At 37.5% G+C, this 17,560-nt stretch overlaps 2 protein-coding genes across 3 annotated transcripts in view; one reads left to right on the top strand and one right to left on the bottom strand.

Moving 5' to 3' along the window:
* BTC (betacellulin) overlaps window positions 1-17,560 on the top strand; it is a 543,453-nt gene that overhangs the window by 425,889 nt on the left and 100,004 nt on the right. The gene's annotated exons all lie outside the window — the stretch shown is intronic.
* On the bottom strand, window positions 670-17,560 carry EPGN (epithelial mitogen). Of its 2 annotated transcripts, XM_007519804.3 has the most exons (5): window positions 13,898-17,560; window positions 13,313-13,402; window positions 7,069-7,189; window positions 4,471-4,623; window positions 670-2,087 (listed from the first exon to the last, which is right to left on the bottom strand). In XM_007519804.3, the coding sequence occupies exons 1-5, from the start codon at window positions 13,938-13,940 to the stop codon at window positions 2,033-2,035; spliced, it is 462 nt and encodes a 153-aa protein (XP_007519866.1). In that variant the 5' UTR covers window positions 13,941-17,560; the 3' UTR covers window positions 670-2,032. The 2 variants fall into 2 exon arrangements, with proteins under 2 accessions (XP_007519866.1, XP_060043855.1); XM_060187872.1 differs by lacking the exon at window positions 13,313-13,402.

Genomic DNA, 17,560 nt, shown 5'->3' with positions numbered 1-17,560 from the left:
AACCTTTTAGGTTGTCACCTTGAGACTCTAGCATTAATTCCCTTTTCTCTCATCAGGAAGCACTTTTTAATTAAGTTTTATTGTTCCATCCTGGACTCTCCCCAGCTTTTTAACACCTTTTTTAAATACTCAGAAGAGCATAGCTTTCTAGGTGCGGTCCCTGGAGTTACTGGGAGGAACCTCCACTCCCCACTCCTCGGGATGATGTAACCTCTACAAACAGTATGAGGAAATGCAGAAAAGTGCTGACAAATACTGCATTCTTTCTGAAGGGAACACAAAGCAAATAAAATGTGTCCTATGCTAGGAAAGCAGAGTGATTCAGGAGCTTTGTTTTAGGACTCAGAGACAAGTTATATGAGTTAAAGGCTTACTACAAGATAACATTTTCTTTTTTCTTTTTCTTTCTTTCTTTTTTTTTTTTTTTTGGTATTATCTTTATTTATTAGATAGAGACAGCCAGAATTTGAGAGGGAAGGATGTGGGATAGAGAGGAGGAGAGAGACAGAGACCTGCAGCCCCTGTTTCACCACTTGTGAAGCTTTCTTCTGCAGGTGGGGACGAGGGACTACAACCTGGATCCTTGCGCATAGTAACATGTACACTCAACCAGGTGTGTCACCACCGGGCTCCAAGATAACATTTTCAAAATATTCAAGTCTGAGTCTCTTTTAATAAATATCATAATCTAGATTGCTTTATTTATCTACATCATAATAAAAACAAGCTTAGGTTGACTCTAAAAGAAAAATTATAGATACTATTATTTTTATTTCATTTTTACTTCCTATAAACACAGCTTTTTAAATTATTATTTTACAAAAGCAAACACTCAGATACCTAAGATGATATCCAGTGGTTTGTTTGGGTGTTTAGAGGTGGAGTTAGGGATCCAGGTGAGGCTGAGGAAAGCCCCATTTGCAGCATATAGAATTCTTTTTTCCTCTTTTCTCATGAAACTTAAAGCTAGAAGGACATTGTAAGAAATAAAATCAAAGTCCAAAGAAATTAAGGGACCTCCACAACACTCTTTGAATCACATAGAAGAAATATGATTAAAGAAGGACACTAATTCCCAGTGTCATTTCTACCACTGCTCCATTTTCTCTTTATGTGCAAGTCTGCTATCAAGTATTCTGAAATAGTAAGTTTCACAAGATGTTGGCTGGTGAGAAATGAAATTCTCCTGTTCAATTCTTCAGTTTCTATTTCAGGATCAGTTTTAGAGTTTTATTTATTAGTAGAATTCGAGGTTCTCAGTCCAAATAGATAGTCACCAAGTAATTCCACTGAGATTAGGAGAAGTGATGAATACAAACATTTGGGGGGGGGGGTAATGAGTTCAGAGCACAGTGTTTTATAATCCATAACAGAAATGGTTTACTTACTCTTGGCTCCATATCCAGACAACTTCTACTTATAAGAAGATTATCCCATTTTTTTTCACAGATAAAGGCCACGTAGTGTTATTATGAGTAGACTAAGATTTGTGCTTTTACTTGAGGTGTATGTTTGGGTCACTGGAGGTGCTGCAACTTTGATTTCATCCTGCTAGTTGATATCACATTCTTTGAAACACCTTGAAAGGAGCATCTTTAGGATTAGATCCATAAAGCAATGGTCCAAACTGTTGGTAGCAAACACATGAAGTACCCAAACTTGGCATTGTTTTGGATTGCTATACAGTTAGTAGTTACTCTCATGAAAATCCACATCAGAAATGGTCAGAGGTACTGAATTCACTCTCTACTGGGAGACCAATAACCAACAGCAGCAGCAGCAGCAAATCCAGAGTAGGACCACAGATTTGATTTCTGTCAGTGTAGTTTGTTCACTTGTCTCCCACAGCACCCTAATGATGGCAAAGTCTGAAGACCCATCTTGAATTTTACTCTCCCATTTCATGTTGATCCCAACTTCTATTATTTTCAAGTTTAGCCAGCTTGGAAGTTTTGTTGATTCATTTGAATATTTCAGTTTTGGTTCCAGTGATTTTGGACAAGTGCCTCATGAAGACGTATTACAAAAGGTCTCACAGTGGTCTTCCTCTAGAACAGACGTTGTATGGTGATTTTACTTTTAAATACCTAGAATAGAACATTGGTTTCCATGTGAATTTGACTGTCCATATTACTTACTGAAGATTATATGAATGTTTTAAAATATGAATTGTCCTTGATTCCCAATCCAGATTCCCTCTACCAAACTTGGGTCTCTGAATGTTACCTCCCTTTATTCTTGGTTTCTTAGGCAATTAATTTAACAATATTAAGTGGTCATGTCAGAGTTAAGCCAAGGGCTAGAAAGTTGGATTAGGGCAGTGAGAAGCTCCCAAGCTTGAAGAAACTCTCTGAATAAAATGAACTGTTTACCTCATCAAGCTGACCCAGGGCCCATATATATTTTTTATTTAGCAAAGGAGCCTGTGTAACCTCTGAATCCCTGTCAGTCTGAGCTCAAAGTTTATGATCACAGCTGGAAACGTTCTAGGCTGCCCTTACTTCCGAACAAGTTTTCCTTGAGTGGCAGAGTAAGATAACCTAATCTCCCTTTGGAAAGTGGGGCAGTCCCCATCATTGCTTCTGTTTAGGGAGGACAAGTTCCTGGAGTGGCCCACAAGAAGGGTCATGATTCCTGATAGAAGTCACTAGTGGGGCCAGGCGGTGGTGCACTTGGTTAAGTGCACACACTACAGTGTGCAAGGACCTGGGTTCAAGCCCTTGGTCTCCACCTGCAGGAGGAAAGATTCACGAGTGGTGAAGCAGGGCTGCAGGTGTCTCTCTGTCTCTCTCCGTCTTGATCTCCACTTCCCCTCAATTTTTATCTGTCTCCATCTAATAAAAATAAATAAAGTAAAAAAAAAAGTCACCAGTATGATAGAGGGAATCTATTAGAGCTCTAGACCCATTATATCTGTGTGAGAATCTAAGGATTCTCCAGCCAAGACACCAGATGATGGGGTGGTCCAGTAAGGACCAAAAAGGCCATCATTAAGTGAGCCAGTCTCTAACCCTTATCCAGCTTTTGTAGTCCTTTCTTCCTCTAATGAGTTTAGACATTCTCCCAGGTGTTAAAGTGTTGAGTGTTATTTGTTGTATCCCAAACCGTTATTTGGTTTATGGGATCTGCTTTCTACTAGATTTCCAAGTTTATTAGGTCAAAGTCTAATCAGTGAGAGAATTTATGATGCCTTCTTTAGGCTCTTCTGTTAGGACCCCAGGCATAATTGGTTTAAGTCTAATCACAGAGGATATTAAACATATTTACTTTGAATTAGATAACTGCTCCTTGCTAATGGATACATCATATACACCAGTACCCTAGGCCCTAGTCTGTATCTAGTATCTGTAACTTCATTAGATAATGTGTCATCTGAAGTGATATAACAGACTTTATATTAACTGATACAACAAATTTTACTCTCTAAAAAATACAGATATTAAGCAAATGTTTTACTATTTTGCATAGTTTTCATAATTCAAAAAGGATGACTAGTTAAATGTACAGCAAGGGAAATGTATGAGTTTTTCTCCAGAGTACCTTATGCTGTTTAAGTTTTTCCTAGTTTCTTGTATTTAATGACATCATATATATGTGTAGAAGCTAGAAGAACTAACACATAAGTTTGCTAAATAAGCTTTTTTTTTAATCAGTCATTTAGCAGTAGGCAGTATCTCCTGAATATAGCATCAGTTCTTACCTGGGGAGAAAATGATCCATGCTATTTCTACATTTTTACTCATTTAATTTTCATTTCTTGTTTTTTCATTCCACAACTATGTACTGAAGTGTCTTTTGTTGACCAGGCAAATAATTAAGCAATAAATCATTGCACACAGACACATTTATTCTCTACCTTATGAACTTATCATATTCCTGTATCCATAACTTTGCTAGCTATCTTTTTTTTTTTTTTGCCTCCATGGCTATCGCTGGGGCTCAGTGCCTGTACTGCAAATCCACTGCTCCTCGAAGCTATTATTTCCCTTTTGTTGACCTTGTTTATCATTGTTGTTATTGCTGTCGTTGTTGGATAGGACAGAAAGAAATAGAGAGAGGAGGGGAAGATGGAGAGGGGGAGAGAAAGATAGACACCTGCAGACCTGCTTCACTGCTTGTGAAGCGACTCCCCTGCAGGTGGGGAGCCGCTCCAAGTGGGATTCTGAAGTGATTCCTTATGCTTCGCACCATGTGCACTTAACCCGATGTGCTACTGCTCGGCCCCCAACTGGAGTTATCTTATTGCTACTGCAGGTAAGCTTTTATCACTTGTCTTTTTTCTTTCTTTCTTTCTTTTTTTTTTTTTTTTTTTGAGAAAAGACATCAAAATAAATATGTAGGGGCTTACTACTGTAATGGTCACACTTTCACTAAAATTCATACATGTCATTCTGGGCACACTGCAGGAGCTCCAAAATATTTGTCAAATGAATGAGTGCCCCGTGGCTTCATTATTTGTCTTTTTCATACCTTTTTCTTATGTAGCAGTAAGAAGCAGCAAGAAAACTACTTAATAATAATCCAACACCAATCCCAATTGCAATGTATTTTTCAGAAGAATCCATAGCATATGAAGTTAAGGTCAGGTGTTCACACCTTTCTCCAGCATAGCCAGTAAAACACCTTTAAGAAAAGAAAAATACATATAATTTAAAAACACATTGTGCTGAAAATATAAAGAACCAAGTTTAAAGAATGAAAAAAAAAAACTTCACAGGGGCAGGGCGGTTGCACAATGAGTTAAGTGCAACATGTCGCAAAGCTCAAGGACCAGCGTAAGGTTCTAGCCCCCAGCTCCACATCTGCAGGAGCGTCACTTCACAAGTGGTAAAGCAGGTCTGCAGGTGTCTCTCTTTCTCTCCCCCTCTCTGTCTCCCCTCCTCTCTTGATTTTTCTCTGCCCCATCCAACAACAACAACATCTATGGCAACAATAACAATAACGACAACAACAATGGCAACAAAATGGGAAAAAATGGCCTCCAGGTCCAGTGGATTCCTAGTGCAGGCACCGAGCCCCAGCAATAACCCTGGAGGCAAAAAAAAAGTAAATAAGCCCAAAGATGTTGAGATACTGCTAACAAAAACTGAAAAAAAAAAAATCAGTAGGAAGCCATTTGAGTTAAAGAAACAGATACCGAATAAAGACTGGTCTACCAAAGGTATTGAGAAGCTATATATTTCACAGTTATCATCTCACTAAGGCCCCAGAGTAGTGCAATATGTCTCACTGATAGAAGTGGAAGTAGAACACATGCCTAGAGAAAATTCATTTAAATTTTTATTTCATTTTTATGAGGAAGAGAGCAGTGTTTATCTCTGGAATAGGCAGTGCAGGGAACATGCAAATCCTATATTCTACCTGAGTGTCTCTCTAGTCCAGAAGCTTATTAACCTACTCCTTTGTAGAATGGTAGAATGCTACAGGGTGACTTCAATGATCAATAAAATGTTTCTTATGGGGTGAGGGTGATAGCACAATGGTTATACAAACAGACTCTCATGCCTGAGGCTCCAAGGTCCTAAATTCATTCCCTGCTGCCTGCCGCCTCCCCGCCCCATCAACATAAACCAGTGCTCTGGGAGAAAAAAAAAAGTATCATAGAGGGATTTGGTGGTGATGCTTCCGGTTGAGTGCACACATATTACAGTGTACAAGGGTCTAGGTTCAAGCCCCTGGTCCCCAACTGCAGGGGGGGAATCTTCACTAGCAGGGAAACAATGCCACAAGTGTCTCTCTCTCCCTCTCTATCTCCCCCTGCTTTCTCAATTTATCTGACTTTATCCAAAATAAATAAATAATAAATAAATAAGTCTTAATTGCCGTAAAAAGTTATATTTCTAAAGTGTCTTTGCCATTGTCTATTTCATTTCTTCCTATAATTAACCTTGTGAGAATTTAAGAACAGCACTGCATGTTGTGAAAATACACATTATTCTGAGTCAGTAGTCCTAAGGAAGAATGTAAGATTATGCATTTGAGTGGTCAAGAAAATGAGTCAGCAGTTACAATGGCATTACATGCCTGAGGCCCTGGGTTAGATCCCTGGCACCAATGGTAGCACTAAGTATAGAGACATGTGGAACTTGATGGATGATGTCTTTCGTTCTGACTCTTATAGAAAAGATAAAATAATATAAAATTGGAAAATGAGCTGTGAGGTGGCTCAGTCTTGAAGTACATACACTAAAGCCTGGGTTCACTTCCTTATACCATGTTAGACAAAAAATAAATAATAAATAATAAATTCTTTTTTTTTTCCTTTTTGGCATTTCTTTTCTTTTATTTTCCCAAATCATGTTATTGGGTTATAGGAAAGTTATTGATACATGACTACAGATTTTTAAAAAAATATTTATTTACTTTTGTTGCCCTTGTTGTTTTATTGTTGTAGTTATTATTGATGTCGTTGTTGGATAGGACAGAGAGAAATCGAGAGAGGAAGGGAAGACAGAGAGACACCTGCAGACCTGCTTCACCACCTGTGAAGTGACTCCCCTGCAAGTGGGGAGCCAGGGCTCAAACCAGGATCCTTACACTGGTCCTTGCGCTTTGCGCCACCTGCATTTAACCCACTGTACTACCTCCCAACTCCCGAGAGAGAGAGAGAATGAGAGACACCTGCAGCCCTGCTTCACCACCTGTGAACCTAGCTTCCCCCCTGCAGGTGGGGACTGGGGGTTTGAACCTGAGTCCTTGCACACTGTAGTGTGTGCACTCTACCAGGTGCACCACCCAGATCCTCATGACTACAGATTTTTATCTCTCTGTGATAGGTGTGTGCACAACACTCCCACAGCCAACCTGAGCATCCCTTCATTATGTCCTGCTGACAAGCTCCCAGGTTACACAGATGCCACTGGTCTTAGAACTATACTTTTGAATAGTAAGGAGCAGGTATTTTAGGGAAGAAAGAAGCTCCTTATATATCCAAATACAAATAAAATTGATGTATCAGTTTCAGATCACACACCTCTTGTACTAGATAGAGATATATGGGAATGTACTATGAGAAACATTAATCTACTAGCTCTTGTTTTACAGACTTGGAAAGTTCTTTTCAATTACCTGCAGATGGCTTTCTCCAACTCATGGTGGAATGCACAAACACCATTGATACAGTAACTATTCAGATCTTCCAGGCAAGGATGTGAGAACTTCAAAGCTATGGGTCTTCCTGTGGAGTTAGCTTGGAAAAAGAGATGCATTATTTATAGATAAAGTTAGTATTCCTTTATAGTAGCCATGGGAAAAGACATATTTTAAAGTTTTTTATTGAAGTAGCTTTGGTTCACAACACTTTATAGTTTCAAGATCTGTACATGTTACATCATGATCCACACCAAAAGTCTAGTTTCTTTCTACTACTGAACACTTGAGGCCCTTTTACCTCTTTTACTGGTCAGTTCCCCATCCCCTCTCCCTTCTACTAACCACTACTCTTTTGCTAAAGTCTAAGAGGTTTTTTTTTCTGTTTTAAATAACTAAATAATTCTGTGTAGAAAAAAAAAAAAGAGCAGAGATGGAGGTATGCCACTCTCCGATTTAAGCTATCCTACAAAACTACAGTAGTCAAAATAACATGGGTTTGGGATGAAGATAAAGACACGGATTAATGGAACAAAACTGAGAGCTTGGAAATAAAGCCACAAATATAAAAACAAATTTTATGAAAATGGAGCTAAGTGTACACACTAAAGAAAGAAAATTCTCTTCAATTAAAGGTGTTAACAAAACTGGATAGTTACATCCAAAAGGATGCAATCATACCACTATTGTACACTATCTATAAAAATTAATTCAGGGAGTTCTGGTGGTGGGGATTATAAAAAAAAAAAAAATTAATTCAGTTAAAAAAAAAAAAAAAAAAAAAAAGTTAATTCAGTTATAGTCAACAATATTTATATACTTTTCACATATTTGGGAGCTAATCTCTTCCCTGATCCAGCTTTCTAGCCCTTTTTCCAGCCATGACATCATCTCCCCAGACAAACAACTTGGGTCCACCTGCCTATCAGATGCCAGGCTCAGGCAAAAACTAGTAAAGTCCTGGGCCCTTTGGAATATACCTTAAATAGACCTACTAGCTATTTCCAAAACGGAGACCCCAAATCATCTGTAATATTCTTGCCTTTAGGTTCATGATTAGTCAAAATTTTGTTCTGCTTTATATTTTAACTATTTTTCAGCCACTAGGTTGAAAAAGATGATGCCAACTGGACCTCCCTGGACAGACAACCCCACCAATGTGTCCTGGAGCCTTGCTTCCCAAAAGCACTGCCCCCTAGAGAAGAGAGAGACAGGCTAGGAGTATGGATTGACCTGTCAACACCCACGTTCAGCGGGGAAGCAAATACAGAAGCCAGACCTTCCACCTTCTGCACCCCACAATGAACCTGGGTCCATGTGTCCAGAAGGTTAAACAATAGGAAAGCTATCAGGGGAGAGGATGGGATATGGAGTTCCGGTGGTGGGAATTGTATGGAATTGTACTCCTCTTGGTCTTGTCAGTGTTTCCATTTTACAAATAAAAAACAAAAAAAAAATTCAAAATGGATTAGAGACTTGTCTAGAAGATCTGAAACTGTAACACACACACATAATAAAACATAGGCAGTCAAATCTTCAATGTAGTTTTAGCCATCTTTGTGGATTTATCGCCAAAAGCAAGGGAATCAACAATAGAAGTAAACAAACAGGACTACATCAAACTAAAAAGCTTCTGTATAGTAAAAGAAAACATTATCATAATAAGAGGGTCGGGCAGTAGCGCACCCAGTTAAGCGCAGTTCAAGCCCCAAGCTCCCCACCTGCAGGGGAGTCACTTCACAGGGGGCAAAGCAGGTCTGCAGGTGTCTATCTTTTTCTCTCCATCTCTGTCTTCCCCTCCTCTCTCCATTTCTCTCTGTCCTATCCAACAATGATGACATCAATAACAACAACAATAATAATAACTACAACAATAAAAAAATAAAATAAAAACAAGGGCAAGAAATCTCATAATGAAAAGGTGACCCAGTAAGTGGAAGGAGATATTTGTAAATCATATTTGACTGAGCATTAATACCCAAAATATACAAACAGCCAGTATAACTCAATATAAAAAAACAGCTTAGATTAAAATGAGCAGAAGATTCAAATAGATATTTCTTTTTTAAAAAAATATTTTTTATAGTTATTTATTTTGGATAGAGACAGAAGGAAGTTGAGAGGGAAAGGGTAAATTGAGAGGGTGCGGGAGAGGGGAGAGTGAAAGAGAGAGAGAGAGAGAGAGAGAGAGAGAGAGAGAGAGAGATGGAACACTTGCATAGCTTTCCCTCTGCAGGTAGGGACTGGGTCTTGAATCTAGGTCCGTGAGCACTGTAATGTGTGCACTCAGCCAGGTGTGCCACCACCCAGCCCCTCCAAATAAACATTTTAATAAAGAAGACATATGGATGACCAATAGAGTCATCTACCACTCTGAACAATGGCCATACCACCCTGAACACACTGACCTCGTCAGATGCCCAACAGATACATAAAGAGATGTTCATCATCTTTTTTTCTTATATTTTAAAAATATTATTGGATAGAGACAGAGAGAAATTGAGGGGAGAGATAGAGAGGGAAAGAGAGAGACATCTGCAGCCCTGCTTCACCACTTGTGAAGCTTTCCCCCGCAGGTGGGGACCAGGGTCTTGAACCGTTCATCATCTTTTATCATTAAAGAAATGCAGATCAAAACCACAATAAGCTATCACCTTATATCAGTTAGAATGGCTATTTCTGAAAGACAAGAAATCAGAAATATTGGCATGGATAAGTAGAAAAGGGGACTTTTGTACAATGATAAAGGAAACATAAAATGTGGCACTCGTTTTGGAACACAGTACAAAGATTTTTCAAGGGGCTGAGTGGTTGTGCACCTGGTTGAGTGCACATGTTATAGTGCATAAAGACCCAGGTTCGAGCCTCAGACCCCACCTGCAGGGGGAATACTTTGCAAGTGGTGAAGCAGAGTTTCAGGTGTCTCTCTGTCTCTCCTTCTCTATCAACCCCCCTTCCCTCTTGATTTCTGGCTGTCTCTATTCAGTAAAAAAAATAAATAAATAAAGGTAATAAAATAAAATAAAATAAAGGTAATAAAAAAGATGTGACCCACAGAAATCTGGTGGGAATGATTTGGAACTATATATACTCCTATTATCTCATAATCTTGTAAAACACTATTAAATCACTAAGAATATAGAGTTAGAAAAAATGAAGATGTGACAAATGAACACAGGGGAAAACCATGCAGCTGTGAAAAAAGGCAAAATGCTGACAGTTCTGACAACATGGATGAAATTTAAGAGGATTACGCTAAGTGAAATAAGTCTTATGGAGAAATACAAACTCCATCTGGCTTAACTCATATATACTTGATAAAGAAACTAAGCAAAGGAACAAGCAAAAACAAAACAAGACCTTTCTTTTAAAGACTATTCTTTGGGTGTTCTGTCCTTTGAATTATTCATTTCCTTAGCAAGTTCTTTTCACAAGGGTTAGGCTAATATTATCTAGACATGCCATTAAATAATTAGGGGGGTGGAGGTGGATTGATGATTTCATTCTTTAGAAGTTACCTAATTCAGTGTAGATTCAAGTTTGCCAAAAGGTGGCAGCATTGATTCTAGTCTTAGCAGGTTATTTTGACCAAAACTTCCCAAAGGTATCCCTGAGTGCTAGTAAGTATGGAAGATGTTACACTTTTTCCCCCCTCCTTTATGCCAGAGATTTGAAAATGTTTGTATTTTTACTGGTGAGATAATTATCTTTATTTTTGTTTTCTCCCTCCAGAGGAGAGTAAGATGAGAAGTCCTCCTTCCTATTATGTGCACTAACTCATGTAACTTACTGAGAAAGGAGCATTTTCCTTAGTTGATTTCCGAGGAAGTATTGTTGTGGACTACACCAGAATACAAAGCCAATTTACAGCTTATGCTTACTATAGTTAAAGCAACACTTTCAATTTTTTTTTTCTTAGAAAGAGACAGAGGCAGAGAGGCAGAGAAAGAGTAAAAGAGACCACAGCACCAAAGTTTCCTTCACTGCAGTGGGAAGCAGGCTCAAACCATTTTTCCAGCCCTGAATTTCACATTTTTAATTAGGAAAATTCTTAGAGTCATTATGAGAGAGTAGGAAAAGTCATGGACAGGAAATTAGAAAACCACGGTTTTTATTTCTATTTCAAATGCTGTACACATGGCCACACTAGACATGACTTTGTAGTTGTTTCCAGAAGCATTCCAAAAAACAAAAAGGATACTTTAGGATGCTTGCTTCTGATTCCTTGGACTAAGGACATGCACAAACTTCTAACATCCTTGAAGTTTATGCAATGGGATTTACTAGGCTAAAACTGTATCATCAAGTGCTTTTTACACAGTGATGCTGATTTTTTTTCTCAAGCATAGTTAGTTAAATTTTATTTTATCATTTTTATAAAATAAACATTTTCGTCATCCTTAGTACTCATTCTCATACTGTATGTCTTGCTATGTAGTTAAGAGAAATATACTTATTTGTTTTTATTTTTTGACAGTGGATGGGCAGTGGGGGTAGAACAAATACTAACAATTCTAATAAATATATACTTTTAAACAGTGAAAATCTTTAGGTACTAAAAAACAGCAAGATACTGTGCTATATGAATTAATTGTGGTTGCAAGTACACAATACTGCCTTGCAACTCACGTTCACTTGTTGAATGTGATATACAAATCTAATGCTCTTTGTAAAAACTAACTCTAAGGTAGTGAGAACTTCCCATTGTCAACTATGCCAGGTTCTTCCTATTTCAAGTTAAATTAACTCAATTAACCAAGGCTGAACCAGGGCTTTACAGGAAACATTTGAAAAGAAGATATATCCAAAGAAAGAGTATACTAGAGACTCATCTTTCCTAATGTTGTTATAACTTTATGAAAAATTTCCCAAGATACTGGTTCAGACATCAAGTCAAGTAAAAAGAAGAAACTAAACTTATCAATCAAGAAAGCAAAGGGAAATTATAGTGATAATAAATTCAGTTTGTGTTTTCTCTCATTCTTATTACTTAAAGGAATTAAGGGCATCTGACTTAGTGATAGTATGTCCAGAATCACATTTTTTCTTCCTTCATAGTGAAGTGCATATTGTCATGAAGTTAGTTACTGAGAAGTCAGATACCCTAATTTTCTCCTTTAATGAAGACATTTCTTTGTTCAGATGCCCAGTAGATTTTTGAAAAAGTGATTCCAATATCCCACACTGATTTTACAGAGCAAATTGTCAGTTCAAGAAAAATCTAATGAGAACACTATTTTCCAGTAAATCTCTTAAACTTTTTTTAATTGTTGTAGTAGTTATTATTATTATTATTATTGATGTTGTCACTTTTGGATAGGGCAGAGAAATGGAGAGAGTGCCTGGTCCTTGCGCTTTGCACCAGGTGCACTTAACCCGCTGCGCTACTGCCTGACTCTCGTCTTTTAAGCTTTTTTAAATGACTTGTGAGATAACACTAAATCTTACTCTTCAGTGTTCAGAAATGAAGTATTTGATTTGATTTCCTTTTACCTGCCTGCGTGTCTCCATCACATCACTGACATACACATCTTGAGAAAAATCACCAACGCAGTACTTAAACTTTGCCAGGCAATGAGCTTTCCAAGTTCACCTCTGAGAGTTTAAACAGGTTTGAAAAAAAAAAAATACTGATGCTCAGCTGCAGTCAGTGCTTCTCTCACACAAAAATAAAGTAAGAAAGAAAAGACATCATCACTACCAACACACAAAGTTGAGAATGATTGGTTAGGAAGTCTAGCATCTGCTCAACCAACAACAAACACCCTCTGGAACAAACAAGGAAAAGACAGAGAAAAAGAATGCAAACTTTCCAGAGATGAGAGAAAACAATTAAGCCTTCAACTTGTAACTATAATTTCTTTGACTGCAGTTTACAGTTACAGATCGAAATAATGATGTCATTCATCACAAATGTCAAAATAGAGAAAAACTGTTTCCAAGCATGTGGGGAATATTGAGAAATACATATGCATCAAGCAGAAAATGTGGAATGATTCAGGATTTTAACTCACACAACTTCTGCTAAACTTTTCTGTCTTGAAAGGGAATTCTTCACTGACAAATATACCTCTCACTTCCATGTAACAGCACCCAGCTAGACAAGTTGATTATCTAATAATAAAATATATAGCTATATGTTTACAGTGTTGCTTTTGTCATAATCCAGATTGATCTCAAATGTTAAAAAGTCACTTGAAAGACAAAACTATGAAGAAAATACCTTGTGTTTTGTTAACTGCCCAGTTACTTTGCAGGATTGTGGCTGGGGGTGTCACAGTCATAGCTGCCTCCTCAGCCAATGCTGTCATTGCTGTGTGGACAGGAAAAAGGCATCTTAATTTGGCGGCTGAGTCTTTTTCTACCTAAGTCACACGTTGAAAGTTAGTCTCACTGCTGTTCAATTTTTAATTCATTTGCACTTGAGATCCATGACCTGACCAGGGAATTTCCCTGTAGTTTTGGCCCAGGCCAATCCCTTTGACAACATTTTTCAGTAAAGAGTAGAAATACTTTAAATTTTAAAATACATTGGTAAGTCCATTCAATCACAAGAGTACTAGTTATGTTAACTATTATTCATTTGTATAAGGCAAACATTATAACAAGTCTCAGAGGTGTCAAAATATATCAACAGAAAAGTGTAACATTACATAAAAAATTAAGGTAATTCACAGATTTCCTTGTTTTGATCCTTGTCATAAAGAACAACTGTTAAATTCCAGCTTCTCACTGATTCAGGAAAAAAGAAATCCCATTCACATTCTACACTGATAACAAATTAACAAGGCAAAAAGAAGCGACTTACCACTGAATAAAATATAGACTGACATTGGGAGTCCAACAGTCATTGTCTATAGTCGCTAACAGTATCTGTCTCTTATCCTCCTAGACGGACGCGTGGAAGATTTTTATTGCTCTGTCTGAGGCTTTCTTGCATTTATATTTCATGAAGCGTCATCTGGCAGTTCTTACCAATCAAAAAAATATGTACTCCTGGCAGCAGCTAAAAGCCTCCAGGCGCTCACGCACTTGTTTAGGATACCTGTGTTATCTGGGATGTGATCAAGCTTTCTTTTGAAACCCTGGTTTCCTGTTACCTGTGGGCATAATCATGTATGTCAAAGTACTTGAGACAACAAAAAAAAACTTGAATCCAGGAAATGTCTCGTTTGCATAAATAGACTGGTACTCGCTCCAAAGAAATGTTAGCAACCTATAGGACACTCCACTGAAAAGGGAGTTTTGGTATTTGTAAGCTAGGAAATAGTATAACCTGTTAATAAAAGAAATATCCCTGAGATAAAGAACAGGAAAGCTATCAGGGAGGGGGTGGGAAATGGAGATCTGGTGGTGGGAATTGTGTGGAGTTGGACCCCTCTTATCCTATGGTTTTGTCAATGTTTCCTTTTTTATAAAAAAGAAAGAAAGAGAGAAATATCCCTGAATGATGCTACCTTGCATTACAGACTAGGTCCCACTGAAAACCAAATAATATATAACTTATTGGCAGGGGAGAAAAATTAAATTTGTGTAAGAACCAGTGTTTAACATTCCATTTTATTTTTTTGCTACTTACTTTTACTATTACAAATTCTATACAAATAAACAGTATTTAATATTGTAATATTTACTTTTATGTCATGCTATTTAACATTTTTGCTCTGAGTAAATGGAATATTTAACAAGTTCTAGGAAGTACAGTATCTAAATTTTCACAACAGGCTATAGCGTAAAGCCCTCAAATAATAATAGTGATGATGATTTTAAAAAATGATAAACATCTCCATTAAGAGTAAATAAAAATTTAGAGTATGTTTAATAAATGGAAACTTTTAAATTTAACACATTTAACTTTTTCTCATCATTAATCTATTTATGACTATTAAGTTGTCAATAACCCTGTATATTTATCTATTTATTCATTTATTAAGAAGAGAGAAAGAAAGCACTGCTCTATCATATATGATGTGAGGGGTTGAAGCCAGGATCTCACACACATTCAAAAAAAGAAAAAAACCTCTCTGGGGGGCTGGGTGGTGGTACATTTGGCTGAGTAAACACATTACAGGGTTCAAGGACCAATGTCCAAGCAATGGGTCCCTATCTGCGGGAGGGAAGCTTCACGAACAGTGAAGCAGTGTTGCCAGTGTCTTTCTCCCACTCACGATCTCCTTTTTCCCTCTCAATTTCTGTTTCTATTCTTAAAAAATTGAAAAAGAAAAATCTGTCTACTGAGTGACCTCCCCTACCATTAAAATGTAATTTTAAAAGGTTAAAACATACAATCATTACTACAATTTTTAATGAGTATACGAGTTTCCCATAAGTTTTCACTACTTGCCTTATTATAAATTATTTATGAATATATTTTGCAGATATATGAACTTCTTAATATTGGATTTCAATTGCTAATATATTCTGTATATTGAAAATGTGGGGAGTCAGGCAGTAGCGCAGCGGGTTTTTAAGCGCCCATGGCGCAAAGCGCAAGGACCAGCGTAAGGATCGCCCCCGGCTCCCCACCTGCGAGTCGCTTCACAGGCGGTGAAGCAGGTCTGCAGGTGTCTATCTTTGTCTCCCCCTCTCTGTCTTCCCTGCCTCTCTCCATTTCTCTCTGTCCTATGCAAGACGGCAACAATAATAATAACTGCAACAATGATAGAATAACAAGGGCAACAAAAGGGGGAAAAATGGTCTCCAGGAGCAGTGCATTCGTGGTTCAGGCACCGAGCCCCGGCAATAACCCTGCAGGCAAAAAAAAAAAAAAAGTGCTTAAGCAATTCAAGAAAGGTAACTGTTTGCATCATGTCCGCCCAGCACATTCAATTCACCAGAAAGGCCCCTTTTTACTATTCAGATATGAATTTGGCTTTAGAAATCACACAAGAATGGGCTTGTTGAACTCATTATACCTTGGGCAATCACCAAAAGAGTCATCATTTTAAAGTTAATATATATATATATTATTCTTGGCTTACTTTAAATGCCTACAATTTGTTTTTCAGCTTTTATAATTTATTTATTACCAAACTAACTTCTGGATAATATTTTTCCTGTGCAAATAACATTTCCTATGCAAATTGCACCACTGGTGAAGTTTCAAGTGGATATTGCTTACAAAGAATTAAATAAATCATCACAACTAATTGAAATTTTTAGAGAAGGATGATAGAACTATTGTTTAATACCTTTCTTCTGAGACTGGACATAATATAGCCACCATCTTTGAAATAATTATTAGTTACTACTTACAAGGTGTTTTGTCATAACCTTTTCACACACATCTTAATTCTTTTAGTAATACATCTGCAGATAGATCCAGTGCCTTAATTACAACAAGTACTCGCTAAATCTGTCCTGAATGAAGGAAATAAACAAGTTTCAGAACTTGAGCATAATCTGATTCCAGATCACATGTCCTGTTTCCCCAGTAGTGTCCTCTGGTGGGAGTTAGTGCTCTGACCTCAGAAATTTTGTAATTATCTTCTAAAACCAAGCTTTAAAGAAACAACTATTCTCAGCAGAATTATTAAGAATTTATATGATGTAGTCCAGGAAGTGGTGCAGTGGACTCTCAAGCATGAGGTCTTGAGTTCAATCCCTGGCTGCACTTGTACCGTACCAGAGTGACGTCTGGCTCTTTCTCTCTCCTCCTATGTTTCTCTTTAATAAGTAAATAAAGTCTTTTTTTTAAAAAAAAGAATTTATATGTTAACTGAACTGTAGTTTTCACAACGTTTTGGTCATGGACATGTCTCTCTCTAGATATTTCCCCACATCTATGTGGTGAATTGGGCCACATAACAGAAACTCATTGACTCTATCTAAAGGTTTATACCAGCAATTAACTCTGTGTAATCCCACAGGCTTCTTTTCTTCTGGGGACAGATACTAATAGACCTTTCTTACACATTCCACAAGGCAGTCTACTCTATTTCTTCAACCCTCTCCCCCAAGAGTCCTTCCCACCACCCTGAAGAATGGAGAGAGGTTGATATTATAAAATGGTCTCAATACCTTTATTCATACCTGGTGTCACTGGAGGCAATTACAGCGAGAAAACCAAAAGAACCTTGAGATGCACAGCATTGCACCATCATTTCCCTGCTTCCTCTGAATTTATTCATTTCTCTGATTTAGTTAGAAGCATCTCTGAAATATATTCACTCCCTTCCTTCCTTTCCTTGCTTTCCTGTTTCTTCATCTTCCTTTCTTCTCCTTCCATTCGTTGTTCTCTTTCTTCCTGTTTCACTAACTCAACCAAAATTGTTAACTTTAGCTTGAAGAGGAAATGGTAACCAGTTCATTGCTTAACTCTCATTAAGCTTATGGAATCTGTTGCATTTATTCATAAAATATTAAAAAGGTACAGTGTACATAGCACCAGGCTAGGTATACTGTTTGTAAGATAAATAGGCAAATGATGCTTCTACTCTAACTTCAAGAATCTAAAAGGAGCGAAGGAAAA

Source organism: Erinaceus europaeus, chromosome 3 (genome assembly GCF_950295315.1).
Source record: "Erinaceus europaeus chromosome 3, mEriEur2.1, whole genome shotgun sequence".
Taxonomy (NCBI): Eukaryota; Metazoa; Chordata; class Mammalia; order Eulipotyphla; family Erinaceidae; genus Erinaceus; species Erinaceus europaeus.
Note: the sequence above shows the minus strand (reverse complement) of the source record. Positions and strands in the feature narration are given on the sequence as shown.

Coding starts and splice junctions, on each gene's coding strand:
- EPGN (XM_007519804.3), bottom strand. CDS start 13,940: ATGACTGTTGGACTCCCAATGTCAGTCTATATTTTATTCAGTG. Junction 7,190..13,312: donor GGCAGTTAACAAAACACAAG/GTATTTTCTTCA, acceptor TCTTTTTCCAAG/CTAACTCCACAGGAAGACCC. Junction 4,624..7,068: donor TTGGAGAAAGCCATCTGCAG/GTAATTGAAAAG, acceptor CTTTTCTTAAAG/GTGTTTTACTGGCTATGCTG.